At 41.1% G+C, this 27,147-nt stretch overlaps 1 protein-coding gene across 4 annotated transcripts in view; it reads left to right on the forward strand.

Moving 5' to 3' along the window:
• letm1 (leucine zipper-EF-hand containing transmembrane protein 1) overlaps positions 1-27,147 on the forward strand; it is a 61,128-nt gene that overhangs the window by 14,467 nt on the left and 19,514 nt on the right. For all 4 annotated transcript variants that reach the window (XM_062042394.1, XM_062042395.1, XM_062042396.1 and 1 more), the window contains exons 2-6: positions 11,095-11,152; positions 12,037-12,511; positions 23,297-23,440; positions 25,210-25,347; positions 25,491-25,694. In XM_062042394.1, coding sequence (XP_061898378.1) covers positions 11,095-11,152; positions 12,037-12,511; positions 23,297-23,440; positions 25,210-25,347; positions 25,491-25,694 — 1,019 coding nt within the window. The remainder of the gene's footprint in view (positions 1-11,094; positions 11,153-12,036; positions 12,512-23,296; positions 23,441-25,209; positions 25,348-25,490; positions 25,695-27,147) is intronic.

Below are 27,147 nucleotides of genomic sequence, written 5' to 3' on the forward strand. Positions count from 1 at the left end.
GAATTTTTTTTATTTAAACCGGGATAGCAGATCTATTCTATGTGTCATACTTGATCATTTCGCGATATTGCCGTATTTTTGCTGAAAGGATTTAGTATAGAACAACGACGATAAAGATTGCAACTTTTGGTATCTGATAAAAAAAAGGCTTGCACCTACCGGAAGTAGCGTGACGTAGTCAGTTGAACATATACGCAAAGTTCCCTATTGTTTACAATGATGCCCGCATGAAGTGAGAGAGATTCGGACCGAGAAAGCGACAATTTCCCCATTAATTTGAGCGAGGATGAAAGATTTGTGGATGAGTAAAGTGCAAGTGAAGGACTAGTGGGGAGTTGAAGCTATTCAGATAGGGAAGATGCTGTGAGAGTCGGGTGGGACCTGATATTCAGCTGGGAATGACTACAACAGTAAATAAACACAAGACATATATATACTCTATTAGCCACAACACAACCAGGCTTATATTTAATATGCCACAAATTAATCCTGCATAAAAACACCTGCGTGTTTGTTATGCTAGCTCCTAGCTCCTCTGCTAGCTCCTAGCTCCATAGAACACGCCAATACAATTCAAACACCTGATCAACACACACAATCACTCAGCCCAAAAGACCGTTTACCTAACCCAAGGTTCATAAAGCTTATATATTTTTAAGAAGTTACGTACGTGACGCGCACATACGGTCAAGTTATCGAATGTTTAGCAGCCAAGGCTGCATACTCACGGTACCTGATATTCAGCTGGGAATGACTACAACAGTAAATAAACACAAGACATATATATACTCTATTAGCCACAACACAACCAGGCTTATATTTAATATGCCACAAATTAATCCTGCATAATAACACCTGCGTGTTTGTTATGCTAGCTCCTAGCTCCTCTGCTAGCTCCTAGCTCCATAGAACACGCCAATACAATTGAAACACCTGATCAACACACACAATCACTCAGCCCAAAAGACCGTTCACCTAACCCAAGGTTCATAAAGCTTATATATTTTTAAAAAGTTACGTACGTGACGCGCACGTACGGTACGGTACGTGTTATGCTAACTCCTAGCTCCTCTGCTAGCTCCTAGCTCCATAGAACACGCCAATACAATTCAAACACATGATCAACACACACAATCACTCAGCCCAAAAGACCGTTCACCTAACCCAAGGTTCATAAAGCTTATATATTTTTAAAAAGTTACGTACATACGCAAAAAAAAGCCAAAGCTGCATACTCACAGTAGCACGTCTGCGTCTCTGTCATCCAAATCAAAGTAATCCTGGTAAGAGTCTGTGTTGTCCCAGTTCTCTACAGGCGTCTGTGTATCGAAGTCAAAAGCCCTCCTGGTTAGAGTCTCTGTTATCCGAGTTCTTCCATCTTGACTGCATCTTTCGGGAATGTAAACAAAGAAGCGCCGGCTGTGTACTGTTGTGGCTGACTACGTTCGAAAAATACGTCCATTTCGCACCGACAACTTTCTTCTTTGCTTGCTCGGCTTCCTTCTCCATAATGCAATGAACATGATTGAAACAGATTCACGAACACAGATGTCCAGAATACTGTGGAATTATGAAATGAAAACAGAGCTTTTTCGTATTGGCTTCAATGTGGAAGGCATACCCGTGTTCGCCGGTCTACGTCACGCGCATACGTCATCCTCAGAGGCGTTTCGAACCGGAAGTTTAGCGGCAAATTTAAAATGTCACTTTATAAGTTAACCCGGCCGTATTGGCATGTGTTATAATGTTAAGATTTCATCATTGATATATAAACTATCAGACTGCGTGGTCGGTAGTAGTGGGTTTCAGTAGGCCTTAAAGGCCTTAAAGGCCGGTAGTAGTGGGTTTCAGTAGGCCTTAAAAATGGACGTATTTTTCGAACGTAGTCAGCCACAACAGTACACAGCCGGCGCTTCTTTGTTTACATTCCCGAAAGATGCAGTCAAGATGGAAGAACTCGGATAACAGAGACTCTAACCAGGAGGACATTTGACTTGGATACACAGACGCCTGTAGAGAACTGGGACAACACAGACTCTTACCAGGATTACTTTGATTTGGATGACAAAGACGCAGACATGCTACTGTGAGTATGCAGCTTTGGCTTTTTTTTGCGTATGTACGTAACTTTTTTAAAATATATAAGCTTTATGAACCTTGGGTTAGGTGAACGGTCTTTTGGGCTGAGTGATTGTGTGTGTTGATCATGTGTTTGAATTGTATTGGCGTGTTCTATGGAGCTAGGAGCTAGCAGAGGAGCTAGGAGCGAGCATAACACGTACCGTACCGTACGTGCGCGTCACGTACGTAACTTTTTAAAAATATATAAGCTTTATGAACCTTGGGTTAGGTGAACGGTCTTTTGGGCTGAGTGATTGTGTGTGTTGATCAGGTGTTTGAATTGTATTGGCGTGTTCTATGGAGCTAGGAGCTAGCAGAGGAGCTAGGAGCTAGCATAACAAACACGCAGGTGTTATTATGCAGGATTAATTTGTGGCATATTAAATATAAGCCTGGTTGTGTTGTGGCTAATAGAGTATATATATGTCTTGTGTTTATTTACTGTTGTAGTCATTCCCAGCTGAATATCAGGTACCGTGAGTATGCAGCCTTGGCTGCTAAACATTCGATAACTTGACCGTATGTGCGCGTCACGTACGTAACTTTTTAAAAATATATAAGCTTTATGAACCTTGGGTTAGGTAAACGGTCTTTTGGGCTGAGTGATTGTGTGTGTTGATCAGGTGTTTGAATTGTATTGGCGTGTTCTATGGAGCTAGGAGCTAGCAGAGGAGCTAGGAGCTAGCATAACAAACACGCAGGTGTTTTTATGCAGGATTAATTTGTGGCATATTAAATATAAGCCTGGTTGTGTTGTGGCTAATAGAGTATATATATGTCTTGTGTTTATTTACTGTTGTAGTCATTCCCAGCTGAATATCAGGTCACCCCCGGCTCTCACAGCATCTTCCCTATCTGAATAGCTTCAACTCCCCACTAGTCCTTCACTTGCACTTTACTCATCCACAAATCTTTCATCCTCGCTCAAATTAATGGGGAAATTGTCGCTTTCTCGGTCCGAATCTCTCTCACTTCATGCGGCCATCATTGTAAACATTAGGGAACTTTGCGTATATGTTCAACTGACTACGTCACGCTACTTCCGGTAGGTGCAAGCCTTTTTTTTATCAGATACCAAAAGTTGCAATCTTTATCGTCGTTGTTCTATACTAAATCCTTTCAGCAAAAATATGGCAATATCGCGAAATGATCAAGTATGACACATAGAATAGATCTGCTATCCCCGTTTACATAAAAAAAATTCATTTCAGTATGCCTTTAATAACTTATAAACGCATGCTTACCTCAGCTAAAGCTAAATATTACTCAAATCTCATCCACCTCAACAAAAATGATCCTAAATTTCTGTTTAGTACAGTAGCATCGCTAACCCAACAAGGGACTCCTCCAAGTAGCTCCACCCACTCAGCAGATGACTTTATGAATTTCTTTAATAAGAAAATTGAACTCATTAGAAAGGAGATTAAAGACAATGCATCTCAGCTACAACTGGGTTCTATTAACACAAATACGACTGTATATACGACGGATACCGCCCTCCAAAATAGTTTCTCTCTCTTTGATGAAATAACATTGGAGGAATTGTCAAAATGTGTAAATGGGACAAAACAAACAACATGTTTACTTGACCCAATTCCTGGGAAACTTATCAAGGAGCTTTTTGTATTACTAGGTCCATCAGTGTTAAATATTATAAACTTATCACTTTCCTCTGGCACTGTTCCCCTAGCATTCAAAAAAGCGGTTATTCATCCTCTACTCAAAAGACCTAACCCCGATCCTGATCTCCTGGTAAACTACCGGCCGGTGTCCCACCTTCCGTTTATCTCGAAAATCCTCGAAAAAATTGTCGCACAGCAGCTAAATGAACACTTAGCGTCTAACAATCTCTGTGAACCTTTTCAGTCCGGTTTCAGGGCAAATCACTCTACGGAGACAGCCCTCGCAAAAATGACTAATGATCTATTGCTAACGATGGATTCTGATGCTTCATCTATGTTGCTGCTTCTTGATCTTAGCGCCGCTTTCGATAGTGTTGATCATAATATTTTATTGGAGCGTATCAAAACGCGTATTGGGATGACAGACTTAGCCTTGTCTTGGTTTAACTCTTATCTTACTGACAGGATGCTGTGTGTCTCCCATAACAATGTGACCTCGGACTATGTTAAGGTAACGTGCGGAGTTCCCCAGGGTTCGGTTCTTGGCCCTGCACTCTTTAGTATTTACATGCTGCCGCTGGGTGACATCATACGCAAGCTTTCACTGTTATGCTGATGACACTCAACTCTACATGCCCCTAAAGCTGACCAACACGCCGGACTGTAGTCAGCTGGAGGCGTGTCTTAATGAAATTAAACAATGGATGTCCGCTAACTTTTTGCAACTCAACGCTAAGAAAACGGAAATGCTGATTATCGGTCCTGCTAGACACCAACATCTATTTAATAATACCACCTTAACATTTGACAACCAAACAATTAAACAAGGAGACTCGGTAAAGAATCTGGGTATTATCTTCGACCCAACTCTCTCGTTTGAGTCACACATTAAGAGTGTTACTAAAACGGCCTTCTTTCATCTCCGTAATATCGCTAAAATTTGTTCCATCTTGTCCACTAGCAACGCTGAGATCATTATTCATGCGTTCGTTACGTCTCGTCTCGATTACTGTAACGTATTATTTTCGGGCCTCCCTATGTCTAGCATTAAAAGATTACAGTTGGTACAAAATGCGGCTGCAAGGCTTTTGACAAAAACAAGAAAGTTTGATCATATTACGCCTATACTGGCTCACCTGCACTGGCTTCCTGTGCACTTAAGATCCGACTTTAAGGTTTTACTACTTACGTATAAAATATTACACGGTTTAGCTCCAGCCTATCTCGCCGATTGTATTGTACCATATGTCCCGACAAGAAATCAGCGTTCAAAGAACTCCGGCTTATTAGTGATTCCCAGAGCCAAAAAAAAGTCTGCGGGCTATAGAGCGTTTTCTATTCGGGCTCCAGTACTCTGGAATGCCCTCCCGGTAACAGTTAGAGATGCTACCTCAGTAGAAGCATTTAAGTCCCATCTTAAAACTCATTTGTATAATCTAGCCTTTAAATAGACCCCCCCTTTTTTAGACCAGTTGATCTGCCGTTTCTTTTCTTCTCTCCTCTTCTCCCCTGTCCCTTGCGAGGGGGAGTTGCATAGGTCCGGTGGCCATGGATGAAGTGCTGGCTGTCCAGAGTCGGGACCCCGGGTGGACCACTAGCCTGTGCATCGGTTGGGGACATCTCTGCGCTGCTGACCCGTCTCCGCTCGGGATGGTTTCCTGTTGGCCCCGCTGTGGACTGGACTCCCGCTGATGTGTTGGATCCACTGTGGACTGGACTTTCACAATATTATATCAGACCCACTCGACATCCGTTGCTTTCGGTCTCCCCTAGAGGGGGGGGGGGGGGGGTTACCCACATATGCGGTCCTCTCCAAGGTTTCTCATAGTCATTCACCGACGTCCCACTGGGGTGAGTTTTTCCTTGCCCGTATGTGGGCTCTGTACCGAGGATGTCGTTGTGGCTTGTACAGCCCTTTGAGACACTTGTGATTTAGGGCTATATAAATAAACATTGATTGATTGATTGATTGATTGATTGATTGATATTTCAATCAATCAATCAATATTTATTTATATAGCCCTAAATCACAAGTGTCTCAAAGGGCTGTACAAGCCACAACGACATCCTCGGTACAGAGCCCACATACGGGCAAGGAAAAACTCACCCCAGTGGGACGTCGGTGAATGACTATGAGAAACCTTGGAGAGGACCGCATATGTGGGTAACCCCCCCCCTCTAGGGGAGACCGAAAGCAACGGATGTCGAGTGGGTCTGACATAATATTGTGAAAGTCCAGTCCACAGTGGATCCAACACATCAGCGGGAGTCCAGTCCACAGCGGGGCCAACAGGAAACCATCCCGAGCGGAGACGGGTCAGCAGCGCAGAGATGTCCCCAACCGATGCACAGGCTAGTGGTCCACCCGGGGTCCCGGCTCTGGACAGCCAGCACTTCATCCATGGCCACCGGACCTATGCAACTCCCCCTCGCAAGGGACAGGGGAGAAGAGGAGAGAAGAAAAGAAACGGCAGATCAACTGGTCTAAAAAAAGGGGGGGTCTATTTAAAGGCTAGATTATACAAATGAGTTTTAAGATGGGACTTAAATGCTTCTACTGAGGTAGCATCTCTAACTGTTACCGGGAGGGCATTCCAGAGTACTGGAGCCCGAATAGAAAACGCTCTATAGCCCGCAGACTTTTTTTTGGCTCTGGGAATCACTAATAAGCCGGAGTTCTTTGAACGCAGATTTCTTGTCGGGACATATGGTACAATACAATCGGCGAGATAGGCTGGAGCTAAACCGTGTAATATTTTATACGTAAGTAGTAAAACCTTAAAGTCGCATCTTAAGTGCACAGGAAGCCAGTGCAAGTGAGCCAGTATAGGCGTAATATGATCAAACTTTCTTGTTTTTGTCAAAAGCCTTGCAGCCGCATTTTGTACCAACTGTAATCTTTTAATGCTAGACATAGGGAGGCCCGAAAATAATACGTTACAGTAATCGAGACGAGACGTAACGAACGCATGAATAATGATCTCAGCGTCACTAGTGGACAAGATGGAACGAATTTTAGCAATATTACGGAGATGAAAGAAGGCCGTTTTAGTAACACTCTTAATGTGTGACTCAAACGAGAGAGTTGGGTCGAAGATAATACCCAGATTCTTTACCGAGTCTCCTTGTTTAATTGTTTGGTTGTCAAATGTTAAGGTGGTATTATTAAATAGATGTTGGTGTCTAGCAGGACCGATAATCAGCATTTCCGTTTTCTTAGCGTTGAGTTGCAAAAAGTTAGCGGACATCCATTGTTTAATTTCATTAAGACACGCCTCCAGCTGACTACAGTCCGGCGTGTTGGTCAGCTTTAGGGGCATGTAGAGTTGAGTGTCATCAGCATAACAGTGAAAGCTAACACCGTACTTGCGTATGATGTCACCCAGCGGCAGCATGTAAATACTAAAGAGTGCAGGGCCAAGAACCGAACCCTGGGGAACTCCGCACGTTACCTTGACATAGTCCGAGGTCACATTGTTATGGGAGACGCACTGCATCCTGTCAGTAAGATAAGAGTTAAACCAAGACAAGGCTAAGTCTGACATACCAATACGTGTTTTGATACGCTCTAATAAAATATTATGATCGACGGTATCGAAAGCGGCGCTAAGATCAAGAAGCAGCAACATAGATGACGCATCAGAATCCATCGTTAGCAATAGATCATTAGTCATTTTTGCGAGGGCTGTCTCCGTAGAGTGATTTGCCCTGAAACCGGATTGAAAAGGTTCACAGAGATTGTTAGTCACTAAGTGTTCATTTAGCTGCTGTGCAACAGTTTTTTCAAGAATTTTGGAAATAAACGGAAGGTGGGAGACCGGTCGGTAGTTTACCATGAGGTCAGGATCGAGGTTAGGTCTTTTGAGCAGAGGATGAATAACCGCTTTTTTGAAAGCTAGGGGAACAGTGCCGGAGGAAAGTGATAAGTTTATAATATTTAACACTGATGGACCTAATAATACAAACAGTTCCTTGATAAGTTTCCCAGGAAGTGGGTCAAGTAAACATGTCGTTTGTTTTATCCCACTTACACGCTGTAATAATTCCTCTAATGTTATTTCATCAAAAATAGAGAGACTATTTTGGAGGGCAGTGTCCGTCGTATATACAGTCGTATTTGTGTTAATAGAGCCCAGGTGTAGCTGGGATGCGTTGTCTTTAATCTCCTTTCTAATGAGTTCAATTTTCTTATTAAAGAAATTCATAAAATTGCTGTACGTATATTTGCTGTAATGAAGGTGATTATTATTAACTTAGGGGAGTGGCTCACACTTGTATATGAACATACACAATTCGCTGCTAACCGCTTGTCACCCAGGGGACAAAAATTGCATCATAAGACATTGTTCGGCAATGGCGACAGCGTAATTGTTTTCACAAAAATCGTCCGGTACTGATTGTTGGCGGATCGATAGGCACATCCCTAGTGAAAACTAGGTCTAACTTGTGTTGCAACAGGTCTTTGTTACGCATATAGAGTCAGGCAGCTGCAGGTTTAACAAGTGCACAGTAGATTGAGGCGCCCCATTTTTACAACGTTAAAAGCAAAGTATGAAAGGTGAAATGTGCCAGCTTGGCTCATCTAATGTATTTCCGGACTTTTCCCTTTGTGTGGTTGGTAAGCATCACTGTAAGTCTCGTCCTTCCAGTAAACTATTTGTGTCCATCGTGTCCTTGCTGGGTTCATTCCAGCCTGCCATGTGAGGGCCAGAAGGGGGCATGACCTGGCAGTTGTTTCCTAAGATTGGTTGAACTGTATACAGGTTCCTCCCACTCACAAGTTACTACCTCTTGTGCAGCCCCTTCAGTGGGCCTCCTCTGTTTTTTTTCCCGAGCTGCCCTCCGCTTGACTTGTCAATGCTGACACACCAATACTTTTTGTTATATTATCCTCTCTCTGTTATTAATCTACTTTATCATTTCTTGTCAATAACTGAATTGACTCTAGTGTGTGAATGTGAGTGGGAATGTTGTCTGTCTATCTGCGATGAGGTGGCGATTTGTCCAGCGTGTATCCCGCCTTCCGCCCGAATGCAGCTGGGATAGGTTTCAGCACCGAAACGGACAAGCAGTAGAAAATGGACGGATGGATGGAACTTGTGATGCTGGAACATACTTTTTTCTACGCATCTTAAACTTGACTAAACACACATTTTTTGGTGTTGTTTTAAGCTATTTTAGCGGTTAGCTTAGCCATTAGCATGTCTGCTCCTGGCTTGCTTTGGCGTGTAACATGTTTAACTTTGGCCTCCAGTGATAATGTTACATGATAATTATACTTCAGAAACTAGAAAATGCAGTTTAATTGCCGTAAAAGAGGGTAACATGGGGGAGCGGCTACACACTGTGTATGGAGAGAGTCAGCCGAGGGACCAAAATTATCAGTGGCACTCAGACAAGAGCAGTGTATGTGATCGGCATTAAAAGACATAATTTGGCAATGGCCGATCATATTCCTTTTCACGAAATCGGCCTATATCGATCAGTGGGAGATCGATCGGCTCATCCTTAGAACTGACCAACATCATCATTTTAAAAGCTGAAATTTGGATGCAGTGCTTGTGATCTCACTAATTGTGCTGGTATAGTGAATGAATCGTTACATTTACACATACACCTACACACACACACACACATATATATATATATATATATATATATATATATATATATATATATATATATATTTATATATATATAGGTATACGTGTGTGTGTGTATAAATGGTAAATGGGTTATACTTGTATAGCGCTTTTCTACCTTCAAGGTACTTAAAGCGCTTTGACACTATTTCCACATTCACCCATTCACACACACATTCACACACTGATGGCGGGAGCCGCCATGCAAGGCGCTAACCAGCAGCCATCAGGAGCAAGGGTGAAGTGTCTTGCCCAAGGACACAACGGACGTGACTAGGATAGTAGAAGGTGGGGATTGAACCCCAGCAACCAGCAACCCTCCGATTGCTGGCACGGCCACTCTACCAACTTCGCCAGGCCGTCCCCGTATATATATGTATAGTATATACTAGGGCTGGGCGATATATCGAATATACTCGATATATCGCAGGTTTGTCTCTGTGCGATATAGAAAATGGCTATATCGTGATATTTGAGTATACGTTCTCACGCAGTTGCTTTTAGCTGCGGGCATTACACTGCAGGCGTTTGTCACTCTTTCTTTTCTCTCCTTCTCAAAGAGACGTAAAACAAGCGCACCATCTTACATACGTCACATACTGTCGCGCGTGCAACGTCATACGCCCTCGCGGAGCAGAGAGGTAGCGGCATGGTAGCGTTAGCTGTGATGCTAGCGGAGCGGTGCGAGTGGTAATACGAGAGAAAGAAGGTGCGAATCTGGTAACAAATGAAGGAAGAAGAATTAATTCCCAAGAAAAACACTAGGGGGTCCATCGTCTGGTGGTGATTTGGCTTCAAGCGGCAATATGTTGAACAGACAACCGTAATATGTCAAGTATGCGGCAAAAGCGTTGCTACAAAAAGTAGCATTACTGCTTATTTGTAGCATCATTTGAAAAGTCACCCGCTGGAGAAGGAAGAGTGCTTGAAACTCTGCATGTCAACATCTCGGCCGATGCCACACCCACAAAATGCCAAAGCAACCATTTCCAGATCAACACAGTATGAAAAAAATAGTCCACAACAGAAGGAAATAACGTCCGCAGTAACCTACCACATAGCAAAGGACGTACACTATTTGATTTCCTATTATGCAGCGCATTTTTATTTGACAGTTATTGAAATATCTTGTGTGACATCATGCACAAAAGTGCACTTTATTTGTTTTAAAACATTGTAGAGGCGTTCTGTACAAAAAGTGCACTTTAATTTAGTGTTGTTTTGATATGTCATCTTAGTGACATCATGCACAAAAGTTCACTAATAGCTTGTTTTAAAATGTCTCTGACAATCTTGCACTCTCTCTTTTGGAAATTACATGAATGTTTGTGCCACTGCTTAACTGTTTAATAAATACAGTTTTGGTAAATTGACTTAGTTGTGATTTCCCTCTCTGCATGAAAGTTTAAAATGAGCATATGTTAATGCAGTATGAACAAGAATGTTTTAATGTAGACTCATAGAATCATCATACTGGTGTGATTATATGCATCAAGTGTTAATTCAAGGCCAAGACAAAATATCGTGCATCGTGACATGGCCTAAAAATATTGAGATATTAATAAAAGGCCATATCGCCCAGCCCTAGTATATACACATATATACTATATATTTTTTTATTTGCTTTGCATGTGAAGTTCATAACGTCTCTTTTTCCTGAGGGAATGCAGTATTTGTCACCATGTAATCAATACTTTGCTTCCTTGCAGGGAAACTAAAAGACACTGCCTGTTTTAACTGCATTGCGTTAAATCTATCCAGTCAAAGGTGAGCCAAGGAAACAAAATAAAAAATGTAGCCTCAAAATGTTTGAGATTATTAAATTGTTTTTTACAGTGGTACCTCGGTTTTCATTTCATTTCAAAAGGTTAGACGAAAACTGAACCGTACATAAAAATTTTTCCCGATAAGAAATATTGTGAATCTAATTAATCTGGTCCAAATACCCAGAATATGAGCAAGAAACACATTTTAGAAGGAACAATTATAGTTTTAGATGCAGAAAACAATGTGAAACACATATAAATGAAGAATGAAGTCTATAAATGAACATTTAACATCACCTTTACCTTTTATTGAAGACGGTTGTTGGCAAAGATGGACAGGGGGCCCCTCAGTACTTTATTACAAGTTTTCTTAAATTCAATAGTAATTCTCACATTCCTTTTTTAAACAGTTGCATTTCAGGGATCCCAGACCTTTTTTATTTATAGGAATTCTAGCCACAAAGTAGTAGTTTTTTTGGAACTTCAAATTGATATTTTCTTACATGAAAACACTAGCCTAGGCTATGTTCTTTAAATAGTGTTTTTACAGAATTTCTATGTAAGAAATGCCGTCCAAAGCATCTTAGAAATGGTCAAATCTCTTAACTGAAGATGACATTTTTGAATTCCTCTTTTTTTTTTTAACGTCGCCTGTACCTCTGGCATTTGAAACATTCGTTGGCCCCCTTGTCATGTGCAATGTTTGCTGTGCAATAATAGAGACGGTATGCAAAAAATTGGGTAAAAATGTTGATCATAAACTGAGGGGACAAGGAAAACCGAGGTACTACTGTATTTGTTTTATGCATCAGCTTTAAAAGACCAAAAAAAACCACAAACTACCTTTTGTTGTTTCTGAAGGTCCTATTTGTTTGTTCTTCCTAGACATGACGGGTTCCGACTAGTCAGCTCGGCCCAGCTCTCTCAATTCAGACCATCAGTCCAGTCCGATGGAAACGTTGGCCTTTCCCGGACCTCGGACGCACAGCGCCTCGTCTGCAATTTTGCACTCGGGGCCTTCCCTTCGCCATACCCTGCCATTTCTGCAAGTTCATGGCGGCAGGACGTCACTGGGGGCCTCAGGTGGATACATACCTCGCCGGAAAGGTGGGACGACTCCAAGGTGGAAAAGTCGCTGCGGTCACTAAAGGATAAAAAAAAACTGGAGGAAGGAGGGCCGGTGTACAGCCCGACTACGGACGTTGAGCCCGTCAGGCGGACGCTGCGACAGAGGGTTGTGGATGAAATCAAACACTACTACCACGGTTTCAGGCTGCTGTTTGTTGACACCACCATTGCTGGGCGCATGCTGTGGCAAGTATTGAACGGACACAGTCTGTCCCGCCGGGAGAGAAGACAGGTGAGATCTGCAGGAAGACATGACATTTTAGGTGGTTCGTCCACTTCTTAATTGAATTGCTTGGCACATTACACTCTCGCCATGATTTGATTTAGTTGAACCCGCCTACAGACACAAGACACAAACACTGTGAACTTAGTTTGATGATCATAAGAAGGTCAAAGTTCATAGGGTTTCCGATAACACGTTACGAAATGAGGCAGCGTAAGATTGTCTCGGTCCAGACATCCTGTCCTTGTCTAGCTCAATTGGTGGTTTACCTAATTGGATCACTTTTGGAGATTGACTGCACACTGGGTGTTTACTCACGAGGTGTTAAGCACGGATTAAAAGACGCGCTACCCAGTTGTTTCTTGGATGACTTGCCATTGCATCATGGAATGTGCTAAATAGAAAGTCTGGACTTGATTGGGTTACATACTGATGTCACACCACAAAGATAATTCTAATGACATATTAACTGATTATGTAACATAGTTCAATGATATGTGGATACACTATTACATTCAGTAATCCACACCAGGTGCTCTTTGCAAGACAAAAGACACTCCTCTGATCGGAAAGTGTCGGTGGTCTGACTTTCACTTCAGCCAGTCTGTTTGGAGCGCAGGCAACTGTTACATGGGCGACATGTGAGGGAAGACAGTAGGGGTCAGCCAGAGATTAGACTGAGTGGATGTGATTGGCAAGATGTGAGTCCTCCTTTCAGAGGTGTAGCGTGGTCACAGACTGGACTCGATCTGGTTACAATCACACTGGATCTCTCACTACGTTTCCATGCACTACATTAGTCTGATTTCTCTAATAGTCTGTTTTTTGGTATTTTTACACGTACGTGTGAAGTCCAAGTGTCATGCAAACTCTCTAATGCAACTATTGGTCAAACGCCATGCGCCTCTTAAACACTTGGGCCGCTTAATTTCTTTTAGCGCCTATTAATTATTGCTTTTTCGGTTGACTTATGACATCACACTAGGATCTAAGGATCCTTACAACTTGTTTAAAGTGATGTCTGCTGTAATACTGGAACATATTACAAATATAAGGTCTCTAAATAGCTATGCTGATGTTAAATAGCAGACAGTATCAATAAATTATCTTGGATTGCGTTACTACCATGACACCACTACCATGACACCACTACCATGGCGCTACTACCAAGAATGTATTGGGATGGATGCAGGTCCAAAGTAAGGCTAGGCAATATGGACGAAAAAATAAATCTCGATATATTTTTACTTAAATTCGATATGCGATATATATCTCCGTGGAAAATATTTATATAAAGATATTTATTTTGGAGCGAAATTCACTGAAATGGAACTGAATGACAACTGTACTGTAAACAGTCAGTGGCACTTTTATTAACCCAGTTAGTCAAGATGGGTATTAACAGCACAAAAAATAAACTGTTTAAGTAGCACATAATTAAATAACATAAATAAAATAGAAAAACAAAGAATGTATACATAAAATAGAACAATATTATTTCTACATTAAATAAATAACATAGCTGTGCACATAACACAAAATGTATCAAACTCAGATAAAAAATACATTTGCAGGCAGGCACTTTTTAATTCCCAGTCAACAATGTACTGGACTGTCACACACGTACGGTTCTGTGGTCCTACTAGACCACATGTCTGCGGTCAGCGCCAAGTAAGTGACTTGACTTAATTGAGTGACTATGATCTTCTTGTTTGTTTCAGAATGATTCAACTATTCAATGTCAAAATATAAACAATAGAAATAATGAACAAAATGTCAGCTGCTGTCTTACTGTAAAACACCAATGACAATGAAATTTAGGCAGGCTATACTGTAGCAAAAGTCATCACGTCTGCCACAATCATGTGTGTTCTTAAATGTGTATTCCACATCTTCCATGCCGAGAGCAGTTTTGTTTCGGGCTTACATGGTAAACAACTCAAATGAATGTTTTATCCAGACTCATACATTTGTCCAAATGTGGCCAAGTAGACACATTGTGGGTTTTCTGGACATCGTCTACATCGCTAAAAGAAAAATCTAAGGAAGAGAATCCCTCTGCCATCTTCCACTAGTTTTTTTAATATATAAATAAATCGCCTGCTTGAAAATTCCCTCTTCTCTTCTCTGAGTCCGTCGTCGTCATTTGGGATGTCTGTTGAGATTTCTCTTCCTGGTTCAATGACCCGCTCTATCTTGCCTCTAATTGGCCTGTCCGTAATGTTTTGCCCTAATCTTAACCAATTACGGATGTTCTTTTACAGAAACCAACCAATCATCATTGATGTTTCCTGTATATTTTGTCACCTGCCGGTGGAGTTACACTAGTCCAGTCATCGCTTTCTCTTCTCCCTCTCATCTTTTGTAGCATGTATCTTAGCTAACCGCTACATGGGTCTATAAATAGCTAAGCTACGGAAATCGCTACTTGTTTAAAAAGTAGCAGAGGTACTGCCAAGCTACTGGGAAATGTAGTTAAGCTACGTAGCTTAGATTTTAAGTTAATTATTTTTAATGGAAAACTTTTCTTTTTACCACTGCAGCCGTGAACCGGAATGGATTATCAAAAACCGTACTAATTACGGGAAAACACAGGTCGCTGGTGGCACAGTCAGACTCCATATTTCCTTGTGTTGTTGTTGTTGTTGTGGGTCAGTGCAGTGGGTGAGAGAGGGCAAGCACGTCTTAGAAGGAGGAAGGGGAGGGATTTAATAGCCCATGGAGTGTTGAGAGGGAGTGGGAAGCGGGGGAGAACAAGGAACACAACCAATAAGCGGTGTTTGGTCATTTTACCGTGAAAAAAAGTATATCAAAATTACGATATTTTCTTAATTCATATCTTGTTAAAAATATATCGATATGTCTTACAAAATCGATATATCGCCTAGCCCTAGTCCAAAGCAAAAAAAGATCGATGGAAGAGTTTTTTCGAAATAATTTTTGGATGGAGATCATGGAAACAAAACTTTTGAATGTCTCAGAGTTAACTAATAAGGCTGCAAAGGCTCTGTGGATTGATGGAAGTAGTTTTAAATCCGAAGAAAAAGACTGTTCATACCCCGACTGATACTCTTCCAGATGTTCTGGACTATCTTGCCAGTTGTGTGGAATACAAAGGTTTTGTTAATCAGTTTGGATTGCACAAATGAAATGTAAAGAGGTTTGTGTACGCTTTATTATTCACCTTTAATATACCTGCTTGATTCTCTTTCATCGCATTCGCATTTTGTTCGGGAGTCCAAATTAAGCCGACATTTTACATTTCCTTAGCTACCTTCTTAAATAAATCGTTGTTACTGTCTTCGATGCACTTTAAAATGTTCTGTTCTTTTAATTTGTGAAGCAAAAATAAATAGTCTCTTCTTTATTACAATTGTAGCTACGTTTTTATTGTATGGTGTGTGCTTCCGGGTCACATCCTGTGCATTGAGAGTGGCGCATGCGAAGGGTCCTCTTCGGCCACACAAAGCCCCTCGAGTGATCTGGTTTTCAATCGCATAATAATAATAATAATAATGGATTTGATTTTATATCACGCTTTTCTATTGTTAGATACTCAAAGCGCTCACAGAGAGAAATCCAAGTGTGTTAGTCCGGCTTTTCAAAAACTGAACACAATCGGACTTAGGTGTTTCCATGGGCTGTAGGAGGCTTATTTAGAGACTAACTATTTGAGAAATCGGACTAATTTAGTCCTTGTCTTTGATCATGTGACACATATTTAAGTTAAAGTTAAAGTACCAATGATTGTCACACACACACTAGGTGTTTAGGTTTACTGTGCAGTGTACAGCAACCCAAACTACAAGCATAATGATAAACATATTGTCAGATGAAAACTTGTGCAACTTGACTGTCACGCTGCATTCCAGTGGAAGTCACTTGTCTGTGCAAATGGCATGTTTCTCAACTCACAGTGACGCACAAACACATACTGAAAAATATGTGGTAATGTGGGTGAAGTCTTGCTCAGGAGCACCACAACAGTGACTTGGGCGGTAGAAGGTGGCTTTAAACTGCCAATTCTCTGGTTTGTAGATTACTTGCTTCTGTGATGGTGCAACATTAACATAAACAGTAGATCAGGATCAATACTAGTAGGACGGCGTGGCGAAGTTGGTGGAGTGGCCGTGCCAGCAATCGGAGGGTTGCTGGTTACTGGGGTTCAATCCCCACCTTCTACTATCCTAGTCACGTCCGTTGTGTCCTTGGGCAAGACCCTTCACCCTTGCTCCTGATGGCTGCTGGTTAGCGCCTTGCATGGCAGCTCCCGCCATCAGTGTGTGAATGTGTGTGTGAATGGGTGAATGTGGAAATACTGTCAAAGCGCTTTGAGTACCTTGAAAGGTAGAAAAGCGCTATACAAGTATAACCCATTTATCATTTATTTATTTATTTACCATCAACAACAGGATGACCAATACTACCAGTGTTGGCGCTAGGAATTTTCAAAATGGGGTGCCAGGGACCCCAACAAGTCATAAAAATGGGTCACACAGTAAATTTTTGGGGTCCCACTTTTTTGTAACCGTTTTGAAAACAAATGACATGTATACTATGCATTACCCTGTTATATCTCACATTCTATATTGTTTTCGAAAAAGGTTGTCATAAACTTTACTTTATTCATTAAAAAAACAAAAAAAAACTATACAATTTTTTATGCATATATAAATGTATTCAGTTAGAAACATTCATTCACTTTTTACATTACTTCATGGATGCCGCCCCAAAATCAAAGTTCTCTGGCTGACGAGGACCACTGATATATCTTATTTCTGCATATTTTACTAGAATACCCTTATGGGCATTACATATATCAAAATCAAGTATCTACTCTACTTTTACTCGTTAAAATACCCTTTTTGGATCTAAAATCTACCCAAACGACCACTTTGCTACTGCCAATAATGGATTTGAAGGGTATTTCAACAAGTCAACAGTACAGTAGGTACTTGATTTTGATATATGTAATTAGGGCTGGGCGATATATCAAGTTTGTAAGATATAACACCAAACACCGCTTATTTGTTGTGTTCCTTGTTCTCCCCCGCTTCCCACTCCCTCTCAACACTCCATGGGCTACTAAACCCCTCCCATTCCTCCTTCCAAGACACGCTTGCTTGTATAAGAACATCCATGATTGGTTGGTTGTTTACTATGAGTCATGATTGGTTAAGATTAGAGCAAAACATTACGGACAGGCCAATCAGAGGCAAGATAGGGCGGGTCATCGACCCAGGAAGAGAAATCACAACAGATATCCCAAATGACGACGAGAGAGTCGGAGAAGAGAAGAGGGAATTTTCAAGCGGGCAATTTATATATTAAAAAACACTAGTGGAAGAAGGCAGAGGGATTCTCTTCCTTAGACTTTTCCTTTAGCAATGTAGACGACGTCCAGGAAACCGACAATGCGTCTACTTTAAGGCTGCAGCTAACGATTATTTTTCTATCGATTAATCTATAGATTATTTTTTCGATTAATCGGTTAATCTATAGATTATTTTTTCGATTAATCTATAGATTATTTTTTCCTTTTGCCGATTATTTTTTTATTCAAAATGAAGATGAAAAAATAAATGTAGGCCCGTTTTTTCAAAAGGCATGGCTTTTATTTACAAAAAAAAAGAAGTATGGCCACTCAGTCAACATTGACAACAACATGACTAAATATTCTGTAACAATGTAAACATTTAAAACTTTTAACATTTAACAAAATTAAAAGTAGCTTATTTGCTTTTTAATGTGCAAATATAAAAGTCAACATCCAGTGCAAATCTTAATATTCTGCAATAGTATAAGCATTTCAAAAGTAAAAGTATTGCTTATTTTGCTTTAAAATGTGCAAAAATAAAGATAAACATCCAATACAAAAAAGTGCAAAACGAAATATTCTGTAACAACAGTGTAAACATTTCAACAAAAGTGAAAGTATTGCTTATTTGCTAAAATGTGCAAAAATAAAGATAAACATCCAATACAAAAAAGTGCCAATCTAAATATTCTGGAGTACTGTAAACATTAAATATTGCTTTTAAAATGTGCAAAATAAACATCCAGTCCAACACAGTACACAATAACCAATTCTACTCATTCCAGTGAGTGTCTAACAGTTGTAATGAAGAAAGGTTAGCATGTGTACATGCTTTGGTTTTCTTGTTTATAATATTCCCAGCAGCTGAAAATAGGCGCTCAGAAGGGGTCGATGTGGCTGGAACTGAGAGCTAATTAGCCTTCACCTCAAGCCAGGATTTCGAGCGAGCTGAGCTGCAGTTTAAGTTTCTAGAAGGTCAACGGGCTCATAGTGATGTTACTAGTAGTTGACTGGGAGGTGTTTATTATCATTTGGGGAGAGTCTGCTGCCTGATGCTCACCTGCTAAACACCTATCTGCTAGACGCTGAAGCGCTGACTACATGCGCTCTGAATACGCACTGCTGATTGGCTGATAATGCTTCGTGTGTACCAATCAGATGGTTGTGTGGGTGGGACAATGCTGCGTGTGTACCAATCAGATGGTTGTGTGGGTGGGACAATGCTGCGTGCTGAGACAGAGGCAGACGGAGCAAAGCAGCTTGTTAAGACTTTAGCTTAGAAACTCGTTCGGTACACCCCCGTACCGAACCGAAAGCCCCGTACCGAAACGGTTCAATACAAAACACGTACCGTTACACCCCTAGCAGATACAAATGGCACATTCATGTTTTTGTGTAATGATGACAACGTATGCTCGCGCGGACGATTGACTAGTTGATGGTTTTCTTTTCAAATGTTCGTTCATAGCCGTTGTGCTGCTATGATAGGCCATTTCCGCTCGACACAGTGTGCATACAACAACATTATTAGGCCGTTTATTGAAGTACTCCCACACTTTTGGCATGCTTTTCCCCCCTCGCTCGCACCGCTCGCATCGTCTTCTTTGATCGTCTGCTTTGCGCTTCGCCATGACGGTAGTGTGACGTCATTATGCGACGCGTCGACGCACAAAAACGGCGTCGACGTATTTACGTAACCGATGACGTCGACTAAGTCGACGCGTCGTTTCAGCCTTAGTCTACTTGGCCACATTTGGACAAATGTATGCGTCTGGATAAAACATTCATTTGAGTTGTTTACCACGTAAGCCCAAATCAAAACTGTTCTCGAGTTGCATATTTCGCACGAGAAATGCTGCCAAAAATGTATGCCAAAGTGAGGAAGATCATAGCCGCACAATTAAAGGCCTACTGAAACCCACTACTACCGACCACACAGTCTGATAGTTTATATATCAATGATGAAATCTTAACATTGCAACACATGCCAATACGGCCGGGTTAACTTATAAAGTGCAATTTTAATTTTCCCGCTAAACTTCCGGTTGAAAAACTCCTTTGGATATGACGTATGCGTGTGACGTCACGACTGCAACGGAAGTATTCGGAGCCCGTTGAATCCAATACAAAACAGCTCTGTTTTCATCTCATAATTCCACAGTATTCTGGACATCTGTGTTGGTGAATCTTTTGCAATTTGTTTAATGAACAATGGAGGCTGCAAAGAAGAACGTTGTAGGTGGGATCGGTGTATTAGCGGCTGGCTGTAGCAACACAACAAGGACTACTTACTTGGATAGCAGACGCCTAGCCGATGCTAGCCGCCAACCGCACGGATGCTCGGGTGAAGTCCTTCGTCGCGCCGTCGATCGCTAGAACGCAGGTGAGCACGGGTGTTGATGAGCAGATGAGGGCTGGCTGGCGTAGGTGGAGCGCTAATGTTTTTATCATAGCTCTGTGAGGTCCGGTTGCTAAGTTGCTAAGTTAGCTTCAGCGTCGTTAGCAAAAGCATTGTTAAGCTTTGCCAGGCTGAGAATTATTAACCGTGTATTTACATGTCCATTGTTTAATAGTATTGTTGATCTTCTGTCTATCCTTCCAGTCAGGGATTTATGTATTTTGTTTCTATCTGCATTTGAGAACGATGCTATCACGTTAGCTCAGTAGCTAAGTGTTTCACCGAAGTATTGTCGTGGAGATAAAAGTCACTGTGAATGTCCATTTCGCTTTCTCGACTCTCATTTTCAAGAGGATATAGTATCCGAGGTGGTTTAAAATACAAATCCGTGATCCACAATAGAAAAAGGAGAGAGTGTGGAATCCAATGAACCAGCTTGTACCTAAGTTACGGTCAGAGCGAAAAAAGATACGTCCTTCAGTGCCTCTCTAGTCATTCACTCTAACGTTCCTCATCCACGAATCTTTCATCCTTGCTCAAATTAATGGGATAATCGTCGCTTTCTCGGTCCGAATCTCTCTCGCTCCATTGTAAACAACGGGGAATTGTGAGGAATCCTACGGTACCTCCTGTGACGTCACGCTACTTCCGGTACAGGCAAGGCTTTTTTTATCAGCGAGCAAAAGTTGCGAACTTTATCGTCGATTTTCTCTACTAAATCCTTTCAGCAAAAATATGGCAATATCGCGAAATGATCAAGTATGACACATAGAATGGATCTGCTATTCCCGTTTAAATAATAAAAATTCATTTCAGTAGGCCTTTAAGTCAAGTCACTTACTTGGCGCTGACCACAGACATGTGGTCTAGTAGGACCACAGAACCGTACGTGTGTGACAGTCCATTACATTGTCGACTGGGAATTAAAAAGTGCCTGCCTGCAAATGTATTTTTTATCTGAGTTTGATCATTTTTTTTATTATTTGCACAGCTATGTTATTTATTTTCCGTAGGAAGAATATGTTTCTGTTTTATTTATGTTATGTAATTGTGTGCTACTTAAACAGTTTTTTTTCTGTGCTGTTAATACCCATCTTGACTAACTGGGTTAATAAAAGTGCCACTGACAGTTTACAGTACAGTTGTCATTCAGTTCAATTTCAGTGAATCTCACTCAAAAACGAATGTCTTTATATGTATACTTTCACCGGAAAATATATCGAGATATATATCGAATATCGAGTTTTAGTAAAAATATATCAAGATAGTTTTTGGTCCACATCGCCCAGCCCTATATCTAATGCTCATAAGGTTATTCTGGTAAAATATGCATGTGTAAATATCAAAATACTACGTTGAATCACTTTTTGTCAGGCAATATTACATTTCTACATTTAATGAAAATTTTATATAAATGAATACATCCAAACACTTTATAAATATGTATTTTGTGTACGAGGAAATAACAGTTACAATTGTATGTATCTTCCAAACAAGAAAGAGGTTTTTACACATCATCGGACTAACAAAAGTCCTTTGAATCTCATTAATTAAAGTTAAAGTACCCATGATTGTCACACACACACACTAGGTGTGGCGAAATTATCCTCTGCATTTGACCCATCACCCTTGATCACCCCCTGGGAGGTGAGGGGAGCAGTGAGCAGCAGCGGTGGCCGCGCCCGGGAATCATTTTTGGTGATTTAACCCCCAATTCCAACCCTTGATGCTGAGTGCCAAGCAGGGAGGCAATGGGTCCCATTTTTATAGTCTTTGGTATGACTCGGCTGGGGTTTGAACTCACAACCTACTGATCTCAGGGCGTACCACAGAAAAGACAAACTGTCATTTTCCGGACACGATAAAAGCTTAAATAATGTCAAACACGTAGCGTTACAATAACCATGAAGATAAAGTGTTTGTCTCACACTTAGTAATCCGCTGTGGACAGACGAAGCCAAGCAATGCAGGTTTAGCGAGCGGTGCACGCTCCCACGAAGGAAATCCATTTTTGGCAGGCATTCACATTTTGTCACAACACCGGCAAATATAAACAAAACAAAACACCGGTGGAAAGCGATACTCGATTAAAAAAAAACAAGCAAACCGGAGTTTTGACCCGGAGAAGGCACGGCCGGTAAAAAAAACAAAAAACGCGCAGACTTCCAGAAATGTGCGTCCTTTCTGATTTTATTGCGTAAAAAGACACAAAAACTGTGTTGACGCCAACATTGACTACTACACTGACGTCTCAGGGCATTCAGCCAATCAAACTAGACTGTTAATTTTTCTTTCTGAGAAGATGTTTTGCCTCTAGTCTACTGAAGAGTGCCGTAGCCATCAATTGAATGCCCTAAGAATACTACACTGATGGAATGGAGTAGAATGTGCAGCTAATAGCTGCTGGTCAGTGCTGACAATACCTCCGTTACCATACATAATCTGCCTTCCCCATCTGTACCTTTTCAAATGCGCCTGACTCCCCCTGAGTGCATGTCCCAAACCCATCTACACCACATTCATCTAACCTGCACTCACTTTTGCCTCCTTCGGCTCCTCCGTTCACATTCACTCTCAACCCTTGAGGTCTATTTGCGTGGCCCCCGTGCTGCCCTCCACACTTTGAAGCGATGATATACATGTCAATGGGCCTGCTTACGATGGCCTTTTCACTGTGGCCGGCCTCAATCCTCCAGCCTGCTGGCCACTGACATGCATGTGGGCTGATCAGGGAAGGCTGGTTTTGTGGCCTCCTCTCTTGGTAGTTAACTTTTGACTGGGCCTTACATGTGTAGAGTTACTATGCAATATTACGGCGATTACTTGTTTTGGTAAAGAGCGCTGACTTGCTACTATTATTACAAAAACTGGTTGTGTGGAATGTACCAAGTGACAAAGAACAGAGATGAAACACACATTTCCTAGCCTGCTCTCTGTTGCCATCCCTAAACAACAGCCTGTGTGTATGCACTCATTTCGTTGTGGCTTGTGCAGCCCAATGAGACTTTTGTGATTAAGGGCTATATAAGTAAACTTTCATTGATTGATTGGTTGATTTCATCCAAAATGTCCTCCCCAGTTCTTACGAACCTGTGCAGACGTCTTCAGACTCCTCCCTTTCCTGGTGTTCATCATCGTCCCCTTCATGGAGTTCCTGCTGCCCGTCGTGCTCAAGCTCTTCCCCAACATGCTGCCGTCCACCTTCGAGACGCAGTCAAAGAAGGTAACCTGAATAGTACTACAAGTACCTGTTGGCAGGGTTGGATTTCCCAAATGAGGTCTTGAGAATAATTTTTTCCATTGTCATGTGTTTCGACTGATTATAAGGTTTCGTCCAATTAGTTTAATACGTTTTCCTATGTTAACTTAGCATAATATGCGTAAAAGAGTTTTAAAACTTTAAGTTTTTCCGTACAATATGTCGCTGATAATCTACGTTGCTTACCTCATTTATAATGGAAGACAGCCATTAAGTAGCACTAAAAACTGTGAGCAGACCTGTTTTTAAACAAGCATACGAGTTATTTCACCAAATCTGTGTCATTTGTTTGTCGTAACTTGAATTGTACGTCTGTGGTTCAACTCCAAATCTAATAAACACATATTGAACTGTTCCAAATGTGTATTGGTCAATCACGGGCAACTTTGCACATTAAAAAATAACAATCATTTATGAACTATAGAGCACACCTAAATATAAGCTGCTCCCACCTAATTTTTTGACATATTTTATTTTGTACATGTATTGGTTGCACAAGTCAATAAGCCGCAGGTGTACACTTTGAAACATTAAATATTTACACAGGCGCTTGGGTTTATTCACAAATTCAACAGAAGACAGTGCCTGTTACACAGCATAAAGTAACCTACCAGACAAGTTATTGAGCGCTTGCTTCGTTTTCTTCGGCGCGTGGTGGTCGGTCGGCTATTTGTGATTTTTTTCCATTTTCGATGGTCCGGTCGATCTTCTTGGGCTTTGGGTCTGCATCATGTGCATTTCATTGTTTCTTCTCCTAGACGTGGGTGAGTCCATAACCCGCTAAATGGCGGACTAAATGACTGTGAGTACGTTTGATTTAATGTGAACAATTTCATTGGTCCACCATGACTCGTTCGGCAATTTCATTGGTCTTATATGACGAGACTTAATTTATTGGCTGCATGTGAAGCCTTTGACCCCGGAAAAATCCATAGATTAGCCGCAGCATTGTATTAAGTGCAGGGTTTAAAGCGTGCGGAAAAAGTAGTGGCTTATAGACCGGAAATTATAGTAAACGTAAAAATTTAATATTCAGGTAATTTTAACTCAATAGTTGTATTGACACTGACACTGTATTGATGTTTCATAATGGCGCCACGTGCTGGATTAAAAATATCCATTACATTTGACCTGCAAATAAATTAAATGTTAGAAAGTGTAATTGTTTTAAAAGAAAAACTGTGCAAAGAGGAATATGAAATGAAACGTGGAACTCTAATCAATGAGCCAATTATTACAGGAGTTGCAGGAACAGAACATTCCCCTTACTTGGTGCTAAAAGATCAACATTATCGCACACTTTTGATGTTTTGTCGAACGTGGCGCAACACTCCTTTGCGTTTTTTCAGTACAAGCTCTTGATTAACACAGTTTAGCGCTTCACAGTCAAATGACACAGCAGCTGTATCGTTCATGTGTTTTTTTCTTAAACTGACACACACAATGGAGGTATTGAGGGAATCAGTATAACTCCTTGTGTTTCATAATACATTGGTGCTTCAAGTTTTATAGTTTATTTATACTTTTTTTCTTTGAGGACACAAATGGCAATGATTCTGTAGAATACTGGCGCAAAACCAAGTTGATATTCACCTTCTGCACTGCCCTGCGTTTTGCCTTTAAAATTGCTGCATTATATGTAAAGAAACTAAGGAGAATAATTAAATTTCTGAGTCTATCAGATAATTTAGTCTGGAGATGATTGCAAATTGGTAACTTTTCATCTGTTCCAGGAGGAGAGGTTAAAAAAGGAGCTGCGGGTCAAATTAGAGATGGCCAAGTTCTTGCAGGACACCATTGAGGAGATCGCTCTGAGGAACAAGGCAGCCCAGGGCAACGTGACTGAGGAGTTCTCCACCTTTTTCCAGAAGGTCAGAGAACGTGCTGGAGTGTGGCTTAAACAGACAGGCTGCTGCTCCCTGGTGGCGTGTTGTATGCTTTCAAAACTGTCAAGTACAAGATTGTTGTTCGATTATCCAAACAGTGTGTTTATAAACTGATCACACTCTTCCAGATCCGAGACTCCGGAGAGCGTCCCAGCAATGAGCAGATCTTGCGTTTCTCCAAACTCTTTGAAGATGAGCTGACTCTGGACAACCTGACCCGACCACAGCTGGTGGCGCTCTGCCGCCTTCTGGAACTCCAGTCCATTGGGACCAACAACTTCTTGCGCTTCCAGATCATCATGAAGCTGAGGAACATCCGTGCAGACGACAAGGTTGACAATTTAGTGCTAAAAAGTTACATTGTGTTTTAAAAGGGACATATTATGCAAAACCAGCTTTTCTTCCCTATTCAGGGTGTGCCCCAGCTCGCCAATATACTTGTGACAGTGGGGGCGTGGCTAGAAGCGTGGTCACAATGACATATTAGTGAAATTTGCATTATCGACAAATAAACATATTTTGTTTAAAAAGGCTAAACAAATGTTGTACATACATTCAAATAAAAATCTGTGTTATTAGTATTTAGTATTATGAACATATATATGTATATACAGTATATATATATGTTCATAATATATATATATATATATATATATATATATATATATATATATATATATAGCGCCAATGTCCAGATTACACATTTTGTATTTGGCTGTACGTGGGTATATCTCAGCAAGTACATCCACATCACAGACATGCTACCTCTGCTCCAGACAATGCTGTGCGTCTTACTTACTTCATCACAACATCCTGTTTCAGCAGTTCTCTTTGAATTATCAAAGTCTTTCGGTGACGGAATTTGCAGCGCATTGCTAGTCACGAGTGCGTAAATAATATGTGATATATATCCATTCATACATTGTCTTAGTTCAATTTGTTTTCACGTGAACCATCTTCATTTGTAAGGTGTGGCGGCTTTTATTTTGCCGTGGCGCCATGCCACAATCAATTAAATGTAGGGAAAACCCTGCCATTGAATGGTACCTGTTTTTGTGTATTTGAGATCTGCATAAAACAAACAGTGAAGGCATTGTGGAGATAAAGTATTAATAAAACAATCTTGCCTTCCTTCATACTACCTCCAAACGAGCTGTTTGGAATCTGCCCAACTTGTGACGCTTTCTCAGTTGGTGAGGTCAGGTTGGTAGAAATTTACCCAATGATCTTTGCGCGAGTCCGCCATTGTAGCCCAACATTGTAGTCAATAAGTTCCTTTTTTTCCTCCATCCTCTTGTTGTGGGGCACACTGGCTCGTACATGCACATGCATCCTCCGCTGTTGCCATTTCTAATACAAAGTAGTGTATAGTTCTAACTTACATCTGTCACTAGAATCGATAGGGACGCGCTAAACAAGCTTTGATGCGCCTGAAAGAGTGGCAGCATATCACAGTAGCTCCTTTGATTTCCTTCATTTTACTTTATTTTTGGTATTATTCTCAACTTTTCTTGCTTTTTTATCACTTATCTTTTACTTAAACCACTAATTATGGTTCTTGGGCACTTTTGTGTGTTTTTGTTACTTTTCTTTTTCTTTTCTGGCCGTTTTGTGTTTGGCTTTGATCAACGGAGCAGCAGGCCTTTTGTTTACACACGCGAGGAGCTGTTTGCGCTCTCCTTACCAGTGCTATGGGGATCGCGGCTGGACCTTCCCGTGGAACTACGGAAAAAGTGCAGGGGACGCCGTGCCGGCATAAAGATGAGGGAGCGGAAAAGGAAATTT

This window comes from Entelurus aequoreus, linkage group LG03 (genome assembly GCF_033978785.1).
Source record: "Entelurus aequoreus isolate RoL-2023_Sb linkage group LG03, RoL_Eaeq_v1.1, whole genome shotgun sequence".
In the NCBI taxonomy this organism is placed as follows: Eukaryota; Metazoa; Chordata; class Actinopteri; order Syngnathiformes; family Syngnathidae; genus Entelurus; species Entelurus aequoreus.